The following is a 22,753-nucleotide window of genomic DNA, read 5'->3' as shown; positions in this document are numbered from 1 at the left end:
GGACGAAAATACATATCATGTCATGTTTATATTCGTATTATTCTTATGCCGAATAGTGATACAGTCAGAATTGAAGCACGGCAATTGACTAGATTTTTTAATCTAAGATAACTCTAATTTATGTGCAGAATGTAATGTACTAAAGAGGCGCCTGCAAAGACTTTCAAACGGAGAAAAATTTTCGCTAAACTCTCGTTCAGAACATCTTCTATCGTGCGCAGTCTATTATTTGGTTCTTGTTGATTATTATCAAAGAAAGCAGCAGTGTAAGTAACAACAAATAGCAGTCTCTTGCAATTGTTTCGCCTAATGAGATGATTCCTCTCTTTTTTTAAAAAAATTGTAAGCGGTGGTAGCGCGCACAAAAGCAAGCAATGCCGCGAGCGGCGACAGGTCGTAAACACTCATTATCTGAATGCGACAAACAATGCATGACACAGTACAGTAATGCATTTTCAGCTTTGAGTGACGTAAACACCTATAACAAAGAGAACGGCACTTATCAGATCAAAGAAAAATAATCAATCAATTCAAACCAGACGAAGCACGTGAAAAAGGAAGGGTATCCGTATAAATACGGACGGAGCGCCTGACGCTTAGCAACGGCTACCTGGTAAACCTTAACTGCTAAGCTTACGACTCGAACCAAACTACTATAGCTGTATCGTCATTCATTTGACCTAAATTGTGTCTCATATTACAATGGACCAACTTTGTTTCGATTTGGAGGTGCGGCCTAAAACTTTTCTCTCCCCTTGAATTTCGAGTCTCAGATTTCAGGTGCGGCTTAGATTCGGGAAATTTTTTTTTTCCTCGATTGCGAGTCTCATTGTTCAGGTGCGGCTTAGATTCGAGTGCGGCTTAAATTCGAGTAAATACGGTATACTGTTTATATTGCCAGTGCAATGTGCTCTCTATTTTGTCAAGTGAGTGCTTAATCAATAATACGGAATAGTTTATGTGAAAATATACTATAAGAATGGTAACTAAAACAATAAGGCTAAACAGAAAGAGTTATGCCGCAGCTGGGGGTGATGTGATATACAGGGTGATTACAAAAGAGTTCATCATGTTTTGATGTCTTATAGCTTCAAATATATATTGTTCACCCATGTGCACTAATAACCAATCAAAAGAGCATACTTTAAAGTTTTGTTTATGTCATTGCAGGTTTCATTTTGACTCATCAACAGGCAGGGTGATGATAGTTTGCAAAATGGTGACTAATCAATAGAAAGCATTTTGTGTGTTGCAGTATTAGAAGACAGAATCCATCACTACCGTCCACAATGCACTGCAAAGTCAGTACAACATACAGCCACTAACCTATCAAAGCATTCTGTGATGGTATCGACAGTTCAAGTACATAGGCTGCCTCTGTGAAGGAAAAAGCTTTGAGCGACCAACTGTCGCTGATGATACAGTGGGGAGCATTCGAGATGTGTTTTTTATAGTTCAAAGAAATCCACAAGTCGTGTAAGTCACGAACTGGGCATTCCTCAGCCAACTGTGTGGAAGATTCCAGCGACGCGATTACGTCAGAAATTGTACACCATACAGTTGTTGTAACATTTGTAGCCGAACTGCCGCACCATCAGACAAAAATTTTGTGAATGTTTCCAAAAGCAATGGAAGATGAACAATTTATGACCGACTCGTGTTCAGTGATGAGGCGACATTGCACCTAAACGGTGAACTGGGTTGGTCGATGTGCTCAGGATGATTTGGCACACTTCAGGTGGCCCCAAAGATCTCCCGTTGGTGACTTTTGTCTTTGGGGATACACAAAAGACAATGTGTACATACCATTTTTTCTAACAACATTGGCTGAACTCCATCACAGTGTTTGCATATGGAGCACAGAAAACCCCAGTGTTACAGTGCAAACCGAAAGAGTCTCCAAAGGTCAATGTCTTCTGTGCTGTGTCACATAGCAATGTTTATGGGTCCCACTTTTTTCCTGGGAAACTGTGACAGGTATGATGTATGTAAACATGTTACAGGACTGGTTGTTACCAAGACTAGTAGCCGATAACCCACACTTCATATTCCAACAATATGGAGTTCCACCTCATTGGTGTAGAGGAATGCATCTCCACCTGAACAAAGGAACATCAAACATATGGGTTGCGCAGTGTGCTCAGGGTGATTTGGTACTCTTGATATGGCCACCAAGGTCTCCTTGTGACGGATTTTTTACGTGCGTGTGTGCAATGCACCAATTGCGACAGATTTTTTATGTGTGTGCATGCGATGCACCAATTGCGACGGATTATATGTTGCTGCTGCAATGCATTTCTTTTATAATTTTTTGTCCACCTACCTCTTTACGTGCGAAGATCTACCGCTGTAAACTCCTGACTGCAGCTACTTACGAGATCACAGAAAAGCAGTGTTGAGGGAACTGTAACCTCATAGCTACACGCCAGAGGCCGCTGTAAGTAAAATTTGCTGAAAATTGTCTATGTACTTCAAAGAGATGATTTGGAAAGGGGATGTCACTCGTACTTTAAATATGAAGTTCAAATTTAAACCTTCAATAGATCTTTATTGCCATTAAGTAATATCATCAGCCCACATTTACGAAAATTACTAAAGTTTCTGCTCACAGTTATCACCATACCTAAAACAGCCAGAACTTTTACCTTCCCAAATTCCAAACCAATTACTTGACCACAGTCAATGATCGGCCAATTACTTCTGCACACGATATTCAGTGGTTGTCTTTAGTAAAAGTTTATGCTCACCATAAAAAACTCAGTAAGAATATACTCAGTACCGCCACGCTATATAATTCAAAGTTCACTCGCGATTTTCGTCAGAACAAATTATCACAACACTCTATAGTTTGCATAAACAGTTTCTGGTCACTACCAGATACCATTAACACTGGACCATAACGCGGAAGTCATCCCAAGACTTCATCTTACACATAATGCGAAAAGTCACATCGAGCTTAACCGCCTCCAATCAAAGCTAGCTCGCGACTCCCCCTTCTCACTCTCCCACACTCAAAACTCTATCTCCTCGTTAGGTGGCCAACCGTCTCGCTTCCCATTGGCTGTCAGCACTTACGACCAATGAGAACTCACTTCTACGGCGCGGCTCGTGCCAAAATCTAGCAAGCACCAACCACTTCTCTAGGCTAATTGACGTCATCAAATTAAGTAACACAAAACTCTCTAATTAAATAAACAAAACAAAATGAACTATAAGCTTTACTCTATATCTGGAAATTTATTATGTAGTCACCTAGTAGATAGTGTTGGAAGTCCCATGCGGCTTTTGCGGATGATGCTGTAGTATACAGAGAAGTTGCAGCATTAGAAAATTGTAGCGAAATGCAGGAAGATCTGCAGCGGATAGGCACTTGGTGCAGGGAGTCGCAACTGACCCTTAACATAGACAAATGTAATGTATTGCGAATACATAGAAAGAAGGATCCTTTATTGTATGAGTATATGATAGCGGAACAAACACTGGTAGCAGTAACTTCTGTAAAATATTTGGGAGTATGCATGCGGAATGATTTGAAGTAGAATGATCATATAAAATTAATTGTTGGTAAGGCGGGTACCAGGCTGAGATTCATTGGGAGAGTCCTTAGAAAATGTAGTCCATCAACAAAGGAGGTGGCTTACAAAACACTCGTTTGACCTATACTAGAGTATTGCTCATCAGTGTGGGATCCGTACCAGATCGGGTTGACGGAGGAGATAGAGAAGATCCAAAGAAGAGCAGCGCGTTTCATCACAGGGTTATTTGGTAACCGTGATAGCGTTACGGAGATGTTTAACAAACTCAATTGGCAGACTCTGCAAGAGAGGCGCTCTGCATCGCGGTGTAGCTTGCTCGCCAGGTTTCGAGAGGGTGCGTTTCTGGATGAGGTATCGAATATATTGCTTCCCCCTACTTATACCTCCCGAGGAGATCACGAATGTAAAATTAGAGAGATTAGAGCGTGCACGGAGGCTTTCAGACAGTCGTTCTTCCCGCGAACCATACGCGACTGGAACAGGAAAGGGAGGTAATGACAGTGGCACGTAAAGTGCCCTCTGCCACACACCGTTGGGTGGCTTGCGGAGAATAAATGTAGATGTAGATGATGAATGTTTTGGCTGTCTAATACATAAGCATACATACTTGGACATCCAACATTCACTAGTAAGGGAACCACTAGTGGATTCGTTCCCACGTTACAGAGTTGGAACACTTGCCAATTCCTGTAGAGAATTACACGAACAATTTTTAATAATGCTGAATGTCCCACATACTCTCATGCACGCAGTCTCATTCACACACACCCTAACACACAATACACATATTTACTTACAATTCTTGAAATTATTATTACAGAAAAGTCACAGAGGTTTTCTGAAACTAAAAACTTTCCAAATTTATATATGAACACTGAAAGTATTATCAGATCATCATACATAGTCACTGAAGGTGAACTATTACATCACTGTATTTATTTAAATTCTTGACTGTCGGAAAATTAAGTTTTTTTTTATTATTTTACTAACTTCCAAAATACAACTATTTTTGATCTCAGACTTTGACGTATTAGTTGTTTTAACAACAGAAGGATGTACATCAAATATAACGTTCCTCAGGTTATTCCTTTATTAGTTATTAATATTTTTAGTTTCGTATAATGTAAGTGGCCTGCCAGCGCTACTCCACTGCTTTCACACGCGCAGCTGCAACAGATGGTCGTGACGTCAGTCTACAGGACACAACTCGTCCGTTACTGACCGTATAATACTCTACCGGCTTACATTGCAGCCCACATACATTCTGAAGTAAAGCTTTTAATAGACAAATGGGCGATCGCGCACTAGTTGCGACGCCACATCCTGTTCGTGATTTTTTTCTTTGGGCATATGCGAAAAACAATGTGTACATACCATCTTTTCCAATAACACTGGCTGAATTCCAGAATCATATCACTGATGCACTGGCGAACACTGACAGGGACATGCTCAAACATGTATGGGCTGAGCTTAACTACTGCATAGATTTGTGTTGTATAACACAAGGAGAGCACATAGAACATTTGTAATGATGTGAAAGAAACTTGAAAATGTGCTTTTTCATACAAGTTATCAATCACTATTTTTATGTAATACTTTGTGAAATACATTCATCCAAAACCTGATAAATCATTTGTACACCCTAAGAGACACAAAAAACTGTGCACTATGCTGCAATTACCTGAATGGGACAGAAATCAGTAGATATGGTGTACATGCACAGACCAACAATGGATTACAATGTCAAAAAATTTTGATGATTTATTAAGAGAAAGAGCTGCACTAATTGAGCAAGTCAATAACATGTTGGTCAACCTCTGGTCCTTATTCTGCTTGGCATTGATTGATGGAGTTGTTGGACGTCCTCTTGTGGGATATCATACCAAATTCTGCCCAATTGGCATGTTAGATCACTAAAATCCTGATCTGGTTGGAGGGCCCTGGCCATTGTCCTCCAAATGTTCTCAATTAGGAAGAGATTTGGTGACATTGCTGGTCAAGGTAAGATTGGCAGGCACAAAGACAGCAAGGTTACTGGCTCTCTCCCCAATTGAGAATGTTTGGAGCATTACGCGCAGGGCCCTCCAACAACCTCACGTTTTTCAGAACCTAATGAGTCAATTGGACATAATTTGGTGCAATATCCCTCAGCTCTGTCAATCAATGCCAAGCCGAATAACGGCTTGCATAAGGGCTAGAGGTGGACCAACACATTATTGACTTGGTCAATCTGTGAAGTTCTTTTTCTTGAATAAATCATCCTATTTTTCTGAAACTGTAATCATTTGTTTGTCTGCACATGCACATCACATCATATCTACCGATTTCCATCTCACTCAGATAATTCCTACATGGTACATCTTTTTTTTGTCTTAAGAGTATATTACATAGATTACCTAAACAAAACAATCAGTATCTGTCAGCTGTTGTATACTGTCACAATAGCTCTCCCTTCCAGAAATGAGAGTTAATGAAATATTTAAAACATTGTAACACAACCAACAATCTTGATAAACATTCTTAAAAGCAGTATCATTTTGTATTGAAATTAGTAAAACAAATAAGTAAAAACAACAAACAGAGAGAATAATTCAATAATAAGCAAAAATACATGTATGTTTAAATCTGTCCATATTCACAAAGAAATTAATTTAAAAAAACCACCTTTGCTTTTGTGTGAAGGAGGATCACATTTGTGTATCAAATTTTGACACAGCCTTTGAATTTGAAATCAACCATTCAAAACCTAATCTGACAGCCAGGGAACCAATGGACAATAACGGAGAATCACAAGACCACGACTGGGAAACAAATATAACGAAAACTCAATGCACTGCTTACATTTTCCTTTATGCATGATTCCACAAGCAATTCTTTCCCCTCAACAGATATTCACAGAGTGGTTTGTTAAAAATGATTTTACATTCTACACCAATCAATCAACAGACATGTCTGCACAGCTATCCATAATCTCCTGAGATTTTAGTAGCTTTTCTTCATAAAAAATCAATTTCCCAGAGAATTCCAGGTCAATTGTCACTCAGTTTATGCAGCATTAACAACAAAATTTTGGCACAAAAGATTCCTACCACAGAAATGGCATTATGATTGTTTTTCACTTCTAGATGTAACACGTCCTATATAGTCACAAACAGAATCCAGATTCAGCCTGTAATAATGGTACTCTGTCCTCTATAATGTAAAAAATTGGGTAGCTGAGTCAGGTGTGCGAAAATAAGCATATGGCAAATATTCTACATTTTGAAGAACACATAAACGGAGAGGGTGCTCCATATCACCCACTCAACTGTAATAGTTGTCTATCAGTCAACAGAAAGAGGAAGGATGATGATGGGTGGGTGTCATGATCCACTAGCATCTCCCCTAAAGGGACAAACTATTTTATAAGACTGTTCTCACATAAGATACTTGCACAGAATGCTCAATTTACAACACTGACCAAGAGTGGCTGTAATTTCACAGTTGTGTTCCGAGTATTTTTTTACATAATAATGTTTCTCAATATTTCCTTAGAGGTATTTGTCATTCTTCAGAAACAAAAAACAGTGGAAAATGGGGTCATCCCAATGGGCACAGAAGCAGATATTTCAGTTCAACATGTTGTGCCACAATTCTTGGCACTTCTCATAGTGTAATTTTTATTTAATAATTAAGCAGCAATAATATAACAATAGCACATCACTTTGGATACGAAAACCACCATGTGAGTGATGATAAAATACAATTATTCATTTAAAAAAAAAAGGATCTCTTTTTTCAAAAGATAAACCACATATTTTAATAATAAAACTAGAGTAATTTAAGTACAAAATGTTTCCTGATTCAACAAATCTTCTCCTATTTGTCTATAATTTCAAATTTGAAAAATACTGACTACGGAGAAAAATATTCAAGAGCTTTTTATGTAATAAATATATTAACTGTTTTACAAAATTATGAGACAGAATGGCTGGTCAGTACACGCCTTTGTGAGGTAAAATTTTTAGTATTGCCAACTGGCACATGTAAAAGACAAGAAACTATCCTAGCTTTTTGAACTATTAAAGCCTTTCTCCAGGAAGAAAGAGAGAAATGTTGGAGGAGGTTAAAATGGAAGGGCAAGTCTGTCAGACTCCATGGCTCGAGACTTCCCTACTACTAATCTGTAGTGGCATCAGTGACACAGGTCTTTATTACTGGTGTCAACGAAGCAGTTGTCGCAAAACCCTCAATAGACAGTTGGAAGCATACCTTACAAGATGTCAGCAAGGAATTGGGCAGAAACAAAATTAAATTTCATATCAAACTGTACTGTGGCAGGCAGCTGAACAGTTAAAAAAATGCAAACAGTAAAAATCACAACAATAAGTAACATTACTTGCCACAGATACTTCCAGCACCTGTTACCATAGCAGGTAACATCCAACGAGTGATATGGTGGTTTACTGTGATGGGAAATGTTTTTGAAGTGCGTAGTGACACTTTAGCACCGCAAATCATGAGGGGTGCTCTAAACTTGACAAATGCAAGATAAAAATGCACGTCTTTCCTGAGCAGCCACATGCACAAAAGTACAGGCAATGGGAACCATGGTATTACAAAGATCTTAATTAACAGATGTGAGCCAGTAAACATGGAGTCACTGGTCGACATAACAATGGTACCAAGAACATTAACAAATGATAAACAATGGAAAATCCAAAATGGAATGTAACAATATTATGAAAAGGAAACTTGCTATTCACCATACAGCGAGATCTATAATAGCATTTCTGCTATATGGCAAGTAGCAACTTTCCTTTTCATAATATTGCTAACACATGTTAAGTCATATTTTTTCATGTTCAATGACATGCTCTAGAACTGTAATCTGCAGCATTTCTTAACAAAGAAACAACTCTAGGATTTTTTATGAAGAACAGCAAGAAAAATCTGCTACAGAAAAACTACATTCAGATAAACGGGAATATTATCAGGAGGAATTTGCACAGCAGTGTTCTATCATCCAATATTAAAGTCATGTGATTTATGATCATCAACAAGAAAACAGCAACTAACGAAAAATTATACAACATTCACATCGGAACTACTTTCATATGTGAAACATTTGGTCTTGTTGATACATTAACTCACAAGTTCATCTGTGGTATCCCATCTGAGATCTGGTCTTATATCAGAAAGAAACTGGCAATCACAGATGTACAAACCCAACCTACACTGACAGAATGGAAATAACGAGGCCACAAAATCTGTGATAACCTACAAGCCAAAAATTATGTAACAACTTGGATGACTGGACACACAGCTACTTACATAATTCACAATCAATCAGCTGTTTCAACTATTGTTGCAAAAATGGTTCAAATGGCTCTGAGCGCTATGGGACTTAAGTTCTGGGGTCATCAGTCCCCTAGAACTTAGAACTACTTAAATCTAACTAACCTAAGGACATCACACACATCCATGCCCGATGCAGGATTCGAACCTACGACCGTAGCGGTCGCGCGGTTCCAGACTGTAGCGCCTAGAACCGCTCGGGTACCCCGGTCGGCACTATTGTTGCACATACATGCATTTGAACATTAAACAATAAGATTCTATAAGTACTACGTGCAATTATTTGGCTACTGGCTAAACACCATTATCACAACACTATAAGTAAGAACAAGAGAATGAAGAAAAAGAAGGAAGGGAAAAGGAAAAGGAGGAGGAGGAGGAGGAGGAGGAGGAGGAGGAAGGGGGGGGGGGGGGAGAGGAGGAAGAAAAGGAGGTTGCAACAATGCCTAGTTAAGAATGAAGTGTTACAAAGTGTCAAGATTTTGTTCATATGGCGGAATAAACCCTAGATACATCACAAGGCAAAATTTGTATTATACTTTTCAAAGGTAATTTTTAGTTATCATATGTAAATTTTGTTTAAAAAATAATTATAGGAGGGTCACCCCCCACCTTGACCCCCTTTCGACACAAGAGATAGGTACAATCACTCATAACAAGTTATAGAGACTCTATTTGGCTATCTAAATACTTTCACGTCGCAAGATGATAATGTATATTGCAATTGTCACATAATCAGCGCAGAAGTAAGTAGTTTCCAGTTTAAACCTCACCGCCTGCACAAAACCATTTAATTTTGTTCAATCATTTTTTGTCTCTTTATACTTTATTTAGTCTATGACATCCTAATAAACAGTTATTACTAAGAGATTCACCAAACTAATGTAACAGTGCAGAGAGCATTAAACGCTTTTACTCTCTTAACATTTTTGTTTGCAACTATAACACTTGAAATAGATTGTATCCTGAAAGTACCAATATGAACAATGAAAACAGAAGCTACTTATTAAATAGAAGAGGTGCTGAGCAGACAGACACACAAACACATAGAAAGGCTTGTAACTTTTGTGTCAGGAGGCAACAGCGTGTGTGTGTGTGTGTGTGTGTGTGTGTGTGTGTGTGTGTGTGTGTTTCTTTAATCACAGTTAAAAAAAACACATCTATACATGCTTTAATCAAATTTACACTAGTGAAACTGAAACTCACATATCAATCTGCCCTTCAGAGATTCCAACTTCAGGAACAATCTCTTCTTGTTCTAGAACTACTTCTTCCTCCACTCCAACTAATTCCTCAGCTGCAGTTTCTGAAACAAAGGGCTGTGTAACACTGGAGAACATTGTCAAACTGTGTGTAATATTACTCAATTACTACATTTCTCCAAATCTTAATGTGGCTTATTATTTGCATTTCTGCAGAAGGAGAAAATTTTTAACATTACACTCATTCTGTCATCTGGTTTAGTGGGGTTGGGTTGTTTAGGGAAGGAGACCAGACAGCGAGGTCATCGGATTAGCGAAGGACGAGGAAGGAAGTCGGCCGTGCCTTCTCAAAGGAACCATCCCAGCATTTGCCTGAAGTGATTTAGGGAAATCACAGAAAACCTAAATCAGAATGGCCGGGCATGGGATTGAACCGTCGGCCTCCCGAATGCGAGTCAAGTGTGCTAGCCACTGCGCCACCTCGCTTGGTCTGGTTTAGTGCTTGGAAGTGTTAAATACTTGCAACTACCCATTATGAACTTGCTTTCCTCAGGCAATGAAAGACTACATCAGTGCATTTCATTACACATTTTAATTATGTGCATCACAGGGAAACTAAAACATGATCACTTTACATTCTGGCGACCAAGCTTGAGTATAACCAGGGACCTAACACACATTTTCTCAATGCATGAGCTACCTATCACTTGAAAATTGAACTCGCTTCATATGAGAACAACGTACGGACATTTCTATACCTGCCCCTTGACAGGTGCTTCTGCCTTCTGCTGTCAATTTCTGGAATTACTTTCAGATAAACAACAATGAACACAAGAGCTGTTGACCCAACCGATTGACACAGTGTATATTCCCGTTGTCAGGAGTTTCGTACGTATACTTCTTAGACTTTGCAGTATGCTGTAATTCTGCTACAAGCATGTAACGTTTGATGAGTAAGAAATTTTGAAAGCTCCATGATCCTGGATTGGCATGAGTGTCTCTGGTAAGCTGCAGCCGGCTACAGTTTTTTGTCACTAATATTGTTGCTACAAATACTACTGCTGTGATTACAATTTGGTTCTGTTTTATTTGCCGTCTTCTTCTTCTCTCTCTCTCTCTCTCTCTCTCTCTCTCTCTCTCTCTCTCTCTTTTATTCCCATACAAACCTCATTATGAAGCAGAATCACAGCACATTTTCAAGATTTGTTTGAAGAATACAAGATAATTCAATGGCAAAACAAGCAGGAAAGAAACACAATGATACTACTCCAAATGCAACATACCTCTCTGCATGCCAGAATACTTCAGACTTTTACATACAAAAGGCAATTAAGGGTGAAACCCATCTCGTACCTCTTTTTTGGCAAGGCTAATTATACTTATTGCCATCATTATTGTAAAATCTGTAATATACCAAAGAACTAAAACAGATATGAAAAATAACCCTTGAAGGTTGGTCATTTTTTGTGTGTGTGTATTGCATTTTTTAGATGTATAAAACACAAAAGTGCCAGTAATATTTTAAGTGAAGGCATAAATGGCTGATTTTTTTTTGAGTCTTGAAATTATAAATTATATATTAATGTTGATGAATAAATATATGACAAAAAAAGTATGACTGTTATTGCTGTGTCCACCGGCAGATGCGGTACACACAGAATGCGACACAGCGAGGCCAGTCACCAGAATGGCACCACAGTTATGATCTAGTGCCTCAAACTGTGCACATAACAAAATACGTTATGCTTATGCCATACATCACTCACTGCTAAGCATCTGCTATAGTTGTGGTCTGAAGGAATAGAGAACATTCAAAACATGGGACTTTATCATGCTGCTGCCTAATGTCAAGCAAACAGTTTGTAAATGAACATTTATCTGCTATCTGTGGATTTCGGCAGACATACAGCTTTACTCTTGTATCACTGTCTCCAGCCTTACAGTGCCACAGTATCCACCTAGTGCTGCACTGTGCGTGTATATAAGCAGACAGTGCCAGGACTTATCTATTGTCGCAGTCAGCAGAACCGTATGGTGCATACTTCTAGTTTCGTCATCATTCACTCGAATCAGAAACCAGACCAGCGTTCAAATTCACATCTGTGGTAGAACTGTTTAAGAAACCTGCCGCGTTTCATCATCATATAAAAAGTTAATATTTTAATAAATTATTGTTAAGTGCATCTTAATCAATGTTGCATTAAATTTCTGTGCATACCTAGTTTGCCCCATGATGAGCTTAATTAGTTACTGCATCTTTAGCAAGCCACCTAACATACGGCAACTACTTTCTGTGGTAAGGGGTCGTCTTCCAGCCATCATTTTAAGTCAGACACCAAGCTTACTTGGCAAACTTAACATTTGTGATAATATAAATTTTTTGCCATAAGGAGACTACAGTATTAGGTTGTTTAAAGAAATGAAAACTGCATTTAAAGTTGATAAGTACAGGTCAGTGCACAAAGGGCTTGATTTTTATGACCAAGGTCACCATTTAAGAGAACTCACTACAATATTATTGCGATACCAGATGTCGGCTTTTTCCCGTAACGTAATGACGATGTAGTGTGTGAGATCAGACATGAAGGGTCGACCGAAGCGTCCGATCCCACCCGTTGGCTTTGACCCGTGACGTAAGGCTGTTGTGGTGTGTGACGTCACGACAGCGCGCAATTTAGTTTGTGAGAGTGGCGTGTTTGTTGGTGTCATTTTGATGCGATCAGTGGTGCTCTCTGGTGGTGTGTTAGGTGATGTTTTTGGTTTAGTTTGCGAGTGTGGCGTCGTGTGTGAATTTTGGTAAATTGCTTTTTTTATGTCTTTGGTAGGTACGGATATGACTGACAGGGTCAACAGTTTTCGGTTGTCGACTATGATGGGGGACAGTGCGTTGTCTCTAATAAAATTTCTTCAACTATTCGGATTTTTGGATGAAGTCGTGAAGTGTTCAGTATGATGTGAAGAAATGAGGCTTACTTAAAGTTCCGGAGTCTCGGACTAGGGACGCTTGTATGTGGAGATGCCGTAAGGATAACAGGTCAAAGGCAGCGTTCAGTCCCAATGTGCGGCTGTGAATGTTGGTATTAGTATCGGGAGATGTTTTTGAGCTATATAGGTCAAGGGAAGTGTTAGGTCCTAATTTATGGGATCAGGAGCTGCTGTTGAGCTATATAGGTCACGAAAAGTGTCTGATTCCAGATGATATTGTGTTTAGTGATATCTGGGGAGTTTTGTGATGTCGGTTTTTTTCGTCGTCTTGCATGATTTTGTATGGGGGTGGGTGTCTAAATTTGTTTATATTTAGTTTGACCCCACCAAAAAAATCCCTATTTCCTGCGCTTGTCCTGTTAGTGTCATATTAGGCTTTTTGTGGAAAGAGTGTCGGCTTCCCCCCCCCCCCTCCCCCTCCGATGTATTTTCATCCTCATAATGTGTATGTAACGACTTTATATGCGCCATATTGGAATCGTGGTTTATGGTCATTTCCGCCATATCTGTGACGTCATGGGTCAAAGCAGACGGGCAGGATCGGACGCTTCCGTATATCTGACATGATCTAACAGTAAGGGAGCAGAACATCAACAATACTTCTTTTACATCAGTATTAGTTTTGGGAATGTAATTTCTGGGGACAGGAATTAGCATAGTGAAAGTTCTAGGCTAGGCTGAAAGGTAACTGTTTGGTTGTGAGTTGGAGAAACCAACAAATGTAAATGGGAAAACTCAGATGTGGTGACAGTAGTGTAATCTGCAGTCTATATTCAGTTGACAAATGACAGCCTGGCTGTGACTCTGAAACATGACGTCCAACATTACGAATGTCAGATAACAGTGTGTAGCCTTAGTTAATTTTGAAAAATGAATGAATACTGTAGTGCTACCATTTTACATTATGAAACAAATTCTTTGCAAGAATTTATAAACAAAACAACATTGTGGAGAAACCACATGGGATAGTGCTGTTGTTAACAGACTGGCTTTGTACTCATGAGAATCTAATCCTCATCTGCTCATCATTACTTAGGTTGCTCTGTGGTTCACTCCAGGCAAATACTTGGGATAGTTCCTACAACAAGACAACAGCCCATCTGTCCCATCCTTGTCAGAACTAGACTTGTAAGTATGCATATATCAATTATGTTTCTTGTTCTAAATCTGTAATATCATGACATGCCCCTCATTCTTCTAAAAGTGATCCTCAGAGCAATAAAACTATATAACTATCACTACAACATAGTCTCCAGAGAATCTGCTTCCATATATGCTATCTGAATAAACATTCATCTAAGAATGTCGCTGCAAAAAACTAAGATCTCGTGTGTGTTATATAGATTCCATATGGTATAGTATAAGCTGAATATGTTTTCAATTTCAGTCAGCAATGTTACTGATCAATGTGTGTGTGTACAGGAGGAGCATTTATCAAAGAAAAAACAAGTCTGTGGCTGAAAACTTACAGAAAAGTTCCAATACCATAAGTCAAATAAATAGATTTAGAACTTTCAGCTTATGATAAGACACATTCTGTGAATGAGTGAAGGTGTGTAGGAGAAACGGCCATTAACACTATTCAAGTTCTGTGAAGAACTTCGATGGACTATGTGCCTAATGAGTTCAAAATCTTCAGGTCAGGTAAGATACCGAAATTGGATGTTGGCTTTGACCTGCAACAACAATCTGAGCCATGAAATGTCATACAAACACAAAAAAAGATAATACAGAACACTGATAACATCAAGTTTACTTCTCTATTAGTTTGGGGAACATAGGTTGTAATGGAGACACTGATCTGTATCAAAGCCAACGGGCTAGGTTAGAGTGGCAGGTGACAGTTTGGTTGAGAGTTGGCAAAGACACCAAATGTTAATCTGAAATGTTACTTGTAACATGCTGATCTGGGATAAAGAGGAATATTCGATACTAGTCACTGGCTTTGACAAGTAACATAGCAAACATGTGACAAACATTGTCAACAACATGGCAACTGTAACATGTTACCAATAGAGATTTTTTTCAAACAGATCATTGAGTTAACACAGACAGGTTTTTTCCTTTGCTTTGACATTTCTTAGTTCACCAACACACAACTAAACTGTCACCTTTCAACCTAACCTAGACTTTGGGCAAAACTACAGATCAGTATGTTACCATACCCAAGCGTCTTGCTTTCATATTTATTTACTATGCCAACTAACAACAAAATTGTGAAAATATGAACTAAAAAGTGACGTCACAGCAACCATTAAAATTATGTCTCTGGTCAAGGTCAGTGGCTAGTGTAGATTATATCTCTTGATCTCTGATCTGGAGTGTAGTCTTAGATCTATACAAGGTAGGCAGGTGACAATTTGTTAGTGAGTTTATGTAGTTAATGGATGTAATATAATGAGAATAACCACAATTCTTTATATGGTGTGTGAATGTGCGTGTAATTTACTCAAATTGGATTTCAACAAGTCATTTATATCCAACTTTGGATGACATCATGGGTAGTGTGTATAGGTTGTACCAATAAGTTCGGTATTCCTAAATTCTCAATGCTTCTCTCTTGGATAAGTCTGAATCTGTGAATAGTAATCATAAATTCTCTTAGGTGATCAAGGCCTTCAACCTAAAAAAAGTTAATATTCTTACCAATGAGGCCGTTTCTCATTAATTCTTATTCCATCAAAAGAATTTAGTTAACAGAGTGAAGCCTATTATGATACATATCTTCAATAAAAGGATAGCAAAAGAGGCACAGAGAAAGTGAGGAAGATGTTACTCAAAAACTATTACACGATAAACATATTACAGGATTAAGTCTTACCTGTACAAACATCAGGTAGTTCCGCAACCAAACACTCCATTGGTTCATTATCTTCATAATTTGAGGATTCTCCCTCTTCCTGTTCCAACTTGATACGTTTGCACAGCATGTGTGTTACCTGTGGCTCACAGTTTTCTTGCAACCTAATCATTAACAAATAATATCACTTCACAGAAATTACAGTAATGATCATTGTTTAGTAAACTAACATGGGGCCTTGAGGTCTAAGTTTTATGATGAAGCCATGCCGCAGATTAGGCACTACTACTGAACAACACGTTAAATTATGTCAATATACAATCATGCTACAATAAAAAAATATATATACATAAACTTCATAGACTAACATTCCATTCAGGACATGCAATGTTCAGTTCTTACCGCTTCCTGTTTTGTGAATCAAATGAATATGTGTTCGTAGAAGCTTTATTCAATTTTAGAATGTACACAGCTTGATCTTGCTCTTGCATCTTTCTTAATTAAAGGTAACTAAACTCAAAAAGTATCTGAAAGCGTGAATTAACTATATACAGTCACAGTCCGTCAAGTGAGATCTATATACAGTATCGATATCATACAAAAACGAAAATACTATAAGTAAAATTCTAGGGTAAGTACGGCTAAGCACGGAAATCGGATTTCAACTTGGAGTCATAAGTTTTCTTTTTTTTTAAATTTACACTTACATTGACAAGTCGTCGCTTTCCTCTTGAAGCAACACAAAACTATAAACACAACAAACTCACACCACGAAAGTGAAACAAAATACTAACAAACTCCAGGAGCAGCAACATTACCACGGCAGAGGATGGCTATGGCATGATTAAGCACTACCAATCGTCACATAGTGTAGAGAGAGTATACAATCTTCGGAAATACAAACACCTATCATCCAATTAAATATTGACGGTGTGGGAATTATGATCCACAACTGAATATAAACTGTATAAATATTATATGCTTTATTACTCGGATTTTTTTTAAATTCTTTATTCAACAAATAATATTGATACAGGATAACCCACCATCTTACATTTTAGTGGATCTTAGTTATCTACAAAACAATTGTTTTCTTAGCAGCATTTGTCACTATATTCCAGATTTCCTACTTACTACAGTATATGAGGATTTAAGTTACGCTATGGGCAAATGTTATTGTCTACTGAAATGCTATTCTTCCTATCCTCGCAAGCTAACTCCTGTAGCGTTACAAGCGTGCCAGTAGATCTATAAACCTACTACTTTTTGGTCATGCCCACCGAGCTAATCACAGTGGACGTGCCCCTGGCACTGGGCTGGCCTTAACTGGAAGTCGCTGCAGGTACTATTAGTGACTGTTCAAAAAACTACATTTTACATAAAGCTACCTAACTGCTATTAGTCACCATTATTGTGATATGAGTCACGTCCAGGTTTGTTTCGCACGTGGTGGAGTCCGACCGTCACGGCGATCGGCCAATCCACGCCCTGGCGGAATGGGATAGATGCGAGGAACGCGATTTTATATTCTACGAGTCACTGATTCTCCCTACGATATTCTTGCAAGACTTTTGCTGGTACTCCTCTGGCGAGACTGTCAATGATTTTGAATGTGGATGGATTTCTGATTAGGTGATAGCATAGACTTACTAAATAAAAACGGTGATATGTGTGTCTATTTGGTAATTGACGCCTTAATTCAGTGGCTATGTCATCGAAAAGAGGACACTCGTAGATCATGTGGTCCAGAGTGCTTATTTTAGCACCACAGTCACACGAAGGGGTAGCCCTGTTCCCGAACCGGCAAAGATATGCCAGGTATGGTCCATGCCCCATAAGGAAGTGCAGCAATCCTTTACTTGGTTTGAAGTGTGTAAGTTTGAGCTGTTCCTTGATATTAGGCAGCAACTGGTAAGTTCTTCTTCCCCTCTTTTCTTCATCCCAAAGTTCTTGCCACAATTTTTCACCCCTCCTTCTGATTGCAAATTTATCCCCTATCCGCACCCCTAGAATATGTTCAGTCTTTTCAATTTCTGCTCCTTTGACCCAATACCAAGCTGCCTGTTCCCTGATGTTTGTGTCAAAGGGACACAGCCCCATGAGAATCAGTAGTGCCCCTCAAGGAGATGTTCGGTAAGCTCCAATCGAACGCAGAAGCATGTTGTGTTGCACCCTCCTCATGGCCATGACAAGCACGACCCTCGTGAGCCTGTGTGCTCAGACTCCAGACCTGTAACCCACAATGGAGGTGAGACTGGTGTTATGATATAATTTTCGCAGTTCTGGGAATAGGTGGAATCTCCTGTTCCCAATCATAATGAGGATATTCAGTGTTTCTAGAGACGTTTGGGTCACTGCTTCAATGTGTTGGGCGAAGCTCCATCTTTCGGCTATAATGACACCCAAGTATCGTACCTTGTGACGTCGAATAACTGGTGAGCCCCTGATCTGCACCGTTGGATTTCTGGCCAATTGGCACTTTAATAATAATTATGTTGATTTGTTGGGTGCTATTTTCATTTTTGTTGTTTGGCGCCATTGTGTCAGTACGGTTATTGCCTTTTCAATCTTAGGTTCTAGATCTTCGCAGCTCTCAGCTGCCCAACAGTAGGAGGAGACCGTGTGCATAGGCTATCGCATCTCGCATATACGCACTGCTCTCCAGGCTGTCCAGTAGAGGCTCCAAATTTATGTCCCAAAAGAGCAGCCCCAGGATAGAGCCCTGTGGACACTCCTTCATAATCTAAGGGGACGATAGCCAGACCTCCCTTTCCATACAATAGCTCCTGAGACAGCCATATAGCGGGCATGGACACTCTTTCATCTGCAAGCAGGAGAAGAGTGAAGGCCACCACAGGCTGTCAAAAGCGCCACTGATGTCAACCATGATGCCAACTACGTACTTGTGTAGGGATGACCCACAGACCTCAGCTATCAGGGCAATTGTGTCGGACACAGATCTCCCCAGCTGAAAGCTGAATTGCCTGTCGCTCACCCCACACAGCACTCGGTGTGCTGTCAGTCTGTCAGGTAGCAACTGCTCTAGCAACTTGCCCAGCAGGTCCAACAGACAGACTGGTCTGTAGGACTTTACTTCTTTTGGGTCTTTGTCTTGGCCTTTCTTGATGATCACTATATTGGCCTGTTTCCAGATGGAGGGAAACATCCTGAGGCGCAATGCCTCATTGTATAATCTTGTCAGAGGTGTTATCAGTTGAGGAGCGAGGTATTGCACTACTTCCGCTACAATTCCGTTTGGTCGTGGGGCCTAGCTTTATCTTTAATGATTTTATATATGCCGCTACTTCTACCTTGGAGAATGGACACAACAGAGCGCTGTTCACATATTCTCCCTGAAATGCCTGCCTAATTAGGAGTTGTTCTTCTGTACCTTCTTCTTTATCGTTAGGGAGATTACTCAGAATTTCGGAGAACGAGACAGAGTACATACCTCACATGAGAATTTTCTCTTTCTCGTTTGCATCAGTTGTGGCGGTTGTATTTACTTAAAGTGTGAGAACTTTTGGTGCTTGAAAGACAACGGGAGGTATACTGTAGGAAGGTACACAGCTTCAACAGTGAAAATAATATTTGGCTGGCGAATCAGCTACTGAGAATCATGAAAGAAATGGGGGGGGGGGGGGCGCCTTTTCAAACCAATCGAAAATTAAAACAATTTTGCGCTATATAGCAGACCCAGTTTTCCGACTAGTATAGAAGAAGACATAGGTATACACCAGATAACTGTGTCACTGACATTTTCGTGAATTCTACATGTTTCCTGGAAACATAAGGCGAATTCGGAACAGCAACAGTGAAGTGACAATCGAGATATGTTTCCATGTATGGGGGCTCGACCGCCCGTGCATACCAATGGTGAAACTCTCTGTACATCGAGATGAATATATTTAACTGGAAGAGCTTTCCTAGTATCAGTGCAGGCGACATGTGATTTGGTGCTTGTTCTGTGGTGAACACGCGGTACTCTATAACATACCAAAAAGGTCATCTACAGGAGTCGTTACTCCTGATACGCGTACAGGTCCCGAAATTATCGTTTAAGGATACTTTGAGGGTGTTAAAGACTTCAAGAGCGAAGAAGAAACGAAAACTGGTGTGGATTCATGCAAATATAAGGTTAGTGCGCGAAACAGTAAGCTTTTAAGAATCTTTTAAGTGTAACACTAAGAGCTAGCTTGAAATTATTTAAAAGTTTGGATTTTGTTGTTTAACAATTACGAGATCTTCCTCAATTTCAGAATAAGCATTGAGAAAAAGGCCACAGTTTCAATTTACAAACAACTTAGCAAAGCGAGACAGTACAACTACACCAGGCGTATGATTCTCTAAAGAAAGAAACGCGTAAATATTATGCACTGCGGAGGTGGCAGAGGCTACGACTACAAGTGGAACATAAGTTCAAAGTTGGATGTAGTAAAAATATATGGTTTGATAAACTGTCAACAGACGGACGCCACGATCGCTGTGATTCGGGTGCAGTATTAGGGCCAACAGAAGAATGGGGTACAGTACGTCGGCTTTGACCAATGATATCATAGTTAACTCGTAGATACTGTCTTTATTTTCGAGCCATAGATAATAAATCGGTTATCTTGTGCGGCGAGGCGGCGTCATTGTAAAATGAAAGAAATGAATGTGTTTTTAAAAGACAGTGCTATGATATTTATACCTATTTTCATCCTTAATGAGTTTGAGAATTGTTTCATTTTGGACAATTTTTCTTTTTGATTTTCGTTTGTATATATAGATTTATCTATTCCTATGAATATGAAAAGACATGAAGCAGGCTTTGGGCGTAGATATTCAACCATTCGCTTTTTGCAATTATGTGGTCTTCTTCATGATTATGTTCGACGTCATGAGTGCGGCGAACATACGCGCCTGATACGTGTGTCAGCGCCTCGTACTCGTGATTTATTCATATGGAGGTGTACCACAGATCAAGTATGGCGTTCAATTTGATGAAGAACATGGTTTGAGAAATCGAAGCTAGAGACTTAATGAAAATTGTATACCGTTGGTTTGAGGTATACTGCGTGGTTATGTATACACGGATGTTGTGGGAGTTAGCATATCGTTCTAGGCTGGTGTTCTTTTTGTAGTGAAGTCTGAGGAGAAGATATAAGGTACAGGGGGCCCTTGGGGGAGTGGAGTCATTGTAGAAATTGATGAGACTCCTTTCGGCAAAACCAAGAATAAAAGGGGGCAACCTTTGGCGGGATTAAGGGGTGGAGGGAGGGGGCTGTAATTTCATGCCCACAGTGTGATATAGGTTTTAAAGAGGTTCCCAATCGAACAAGAAAGTGTTGGTAATATTGAGGATCATGTGCCTGAGGGTTCTGTAGTTATTTCAGATGGGTTTTCTTTGTATAAGGATTTGGGGAATAGGGTTTCCAGCATCCTGTCGTGGGTCATAGGATGGATTTGGGGAGTAGGGGTTTCCAGCATCCTGCCGTGGATCATAATATTGAATTCACAACTTCAGTTACTGGGGCTAGTACCAATAGTCTAGGGGGCTATTGGTTAGCCATAAAATCTGTTGTAGGGACAGGGAAATGACACATTTAGACATTACAGAACTATTTAGATGAATGTTCTTAGAGGTGCAGATTACCCAAAACATATAGCCTGTTTAAATGTTCCCTTAAGCGTGCTGGGCAAATGTATCTTCCAAAATTTATCGTATTTAATGTTTGGATTGGGAGATAGCATGCAAAAAACCAGCAGAGTCCTCTAACTGGGGAGGTATCAAGAATGGTGTCCCACAGGGTTCAGTCTTGGGTCCCTTATTGTTCTTAATATATATTAACGACTTGCCACTTTATATGCATGTAGATGCAAAGGTAGTCTTTTTGTTGATGATACAAGTATAGTAATCACATCCGACATGCAAGAATCAGCTGAGGAAATTGCAAATAATGTCTTTCAGAAAATTATTAAGTGGTTCTCTGCAAATTGACTCTCACTAAATTTTCAGAAAACACAGTTCATAAAATTATGTACAGTAAATGGCATAAAACCATTGATAAATACAGGCTAGAACGGAAGTCTGTTGCTAAGGCAGAATACTCAAAATTTCTGAGTGTGTGCATAGTTGAGAAATTGAACTGGAAGAAACACACCAATCATCTGCTGAAACGATTAGGTTCAGCTACTTATGCTATTAGGGTTATTGCAAATTTTCATGATAAACATATCAGTAAATCAGCCTACTACACCTATTTTCATTCACAGCTTTCATATGGCATCATATTTTAGGGCAATTCGTCGTTATGAGAGAAAGTATTCGTTGCAGAAAAGCGTGTAATCAGAATAATAGCTGGAGCCCACCCAAGACGACCTTGCAGATATTTAGTTAAGGAACTTGGGGTATTCACAGCACCTTCACAATACATACATTCACTTACGAAATTTGTCATTAATAACACATCCCAATTCAAAAATAGCAGTGAAGTGCATAGCTACAGCACTAGAAGAAAGGCTGATATTCACTATTCTGGTTTAAATCTCACTTTGGCACAGAAAGGGTTGAATTATGTGCCATAAAAATCTTTGGTCGTTTGCCAAATAGTATTAAAAGTCTGACAGATAGTCAACCAACATTTAAAACCAAATTAAAAGAATTTATGAATGACATCTCCTTCTACTCAATAGATGAATTCTTAGATATAGTAGTAACTGTAAAAAAAATTAATTATATTGTGCAACTGCAAATAAAACTTATGTTCAAGTGACACATTACACATCAATACGAAATCTCGTATTCATGATCTATGGAATAAGGATGTATCTATGGGGGAGGGGGTAAATGACGAGTAAGAAAAAGAGTAGGTTTGGCCAGGATCGTTAAGATACTGATTTGGAGTTTTTGG

At 39.2% G+C, this 22,753-nt stretch overlaps 1 protein-coding gene across 6 annotated transcripts in view; it reads right to left on the bottom strand.

The window, feature by feature from the left end:
- The window catches only part of LOC124545068 (DNA-binding protein Ets97D-like), a 69,261-nt gene extending 52,588 nt beyond the window's left edge, over positions 1-16,673 (bottom strand). For 2 of the 6 annotated variants that reach the window (XM_047123866.1, XM_047123867.1), the window contains exons 1-4: positions 16,568-16,673; positions 16,263-16,387; positions 15,882-16,024; positions 10,080-10,179 (exon numbers count right to left, since the gene is read on the bottom strand). In XM_047123866.1, the coding sequence (XP_046979822.1) occupies positions 10,080-10,179; positions 15,882-16,024; positions 16,263-16,351 (332 nt within the window). In that variant the 5' untranslated portion in view covers positions 16,352-16,387; positions 16,568-16,673. Of the gene's footprint in view, positions 1-10,079; positions 10,193-15,881; positions 16,025-16,262; positions 16,388-16,567 lie in introns of those variants that run through there. The other 4 variants (XM_047123869.1, XM_047123872.1, XM_047123870.1 and 1 more) reach the window with 4 other exon arrangements.
- Between the last annotated feature and the right edge of the window lie 6,080 nt (positions 16,674-22,753).

Source organism: Schistocerca americana, chromosome 8 (assembly GCF_021461395.2).
Source record: "Schistocerca americana isolate TAMUIC-IGC-003095 chromosome 8, iqSchAmer2.1, whole genome shotgun sequence".
Lineage (NCBI taxonomy): Eukaryota > Metazoa > Arthropoda > Insecta > Orthoptera > Acrididae > Schistocerca > Schistocerca americana.
Note: the sequence above shows the minus strand (reverse complement) of the source record. Positions and strands in the feature narration are given on the sequence as shown.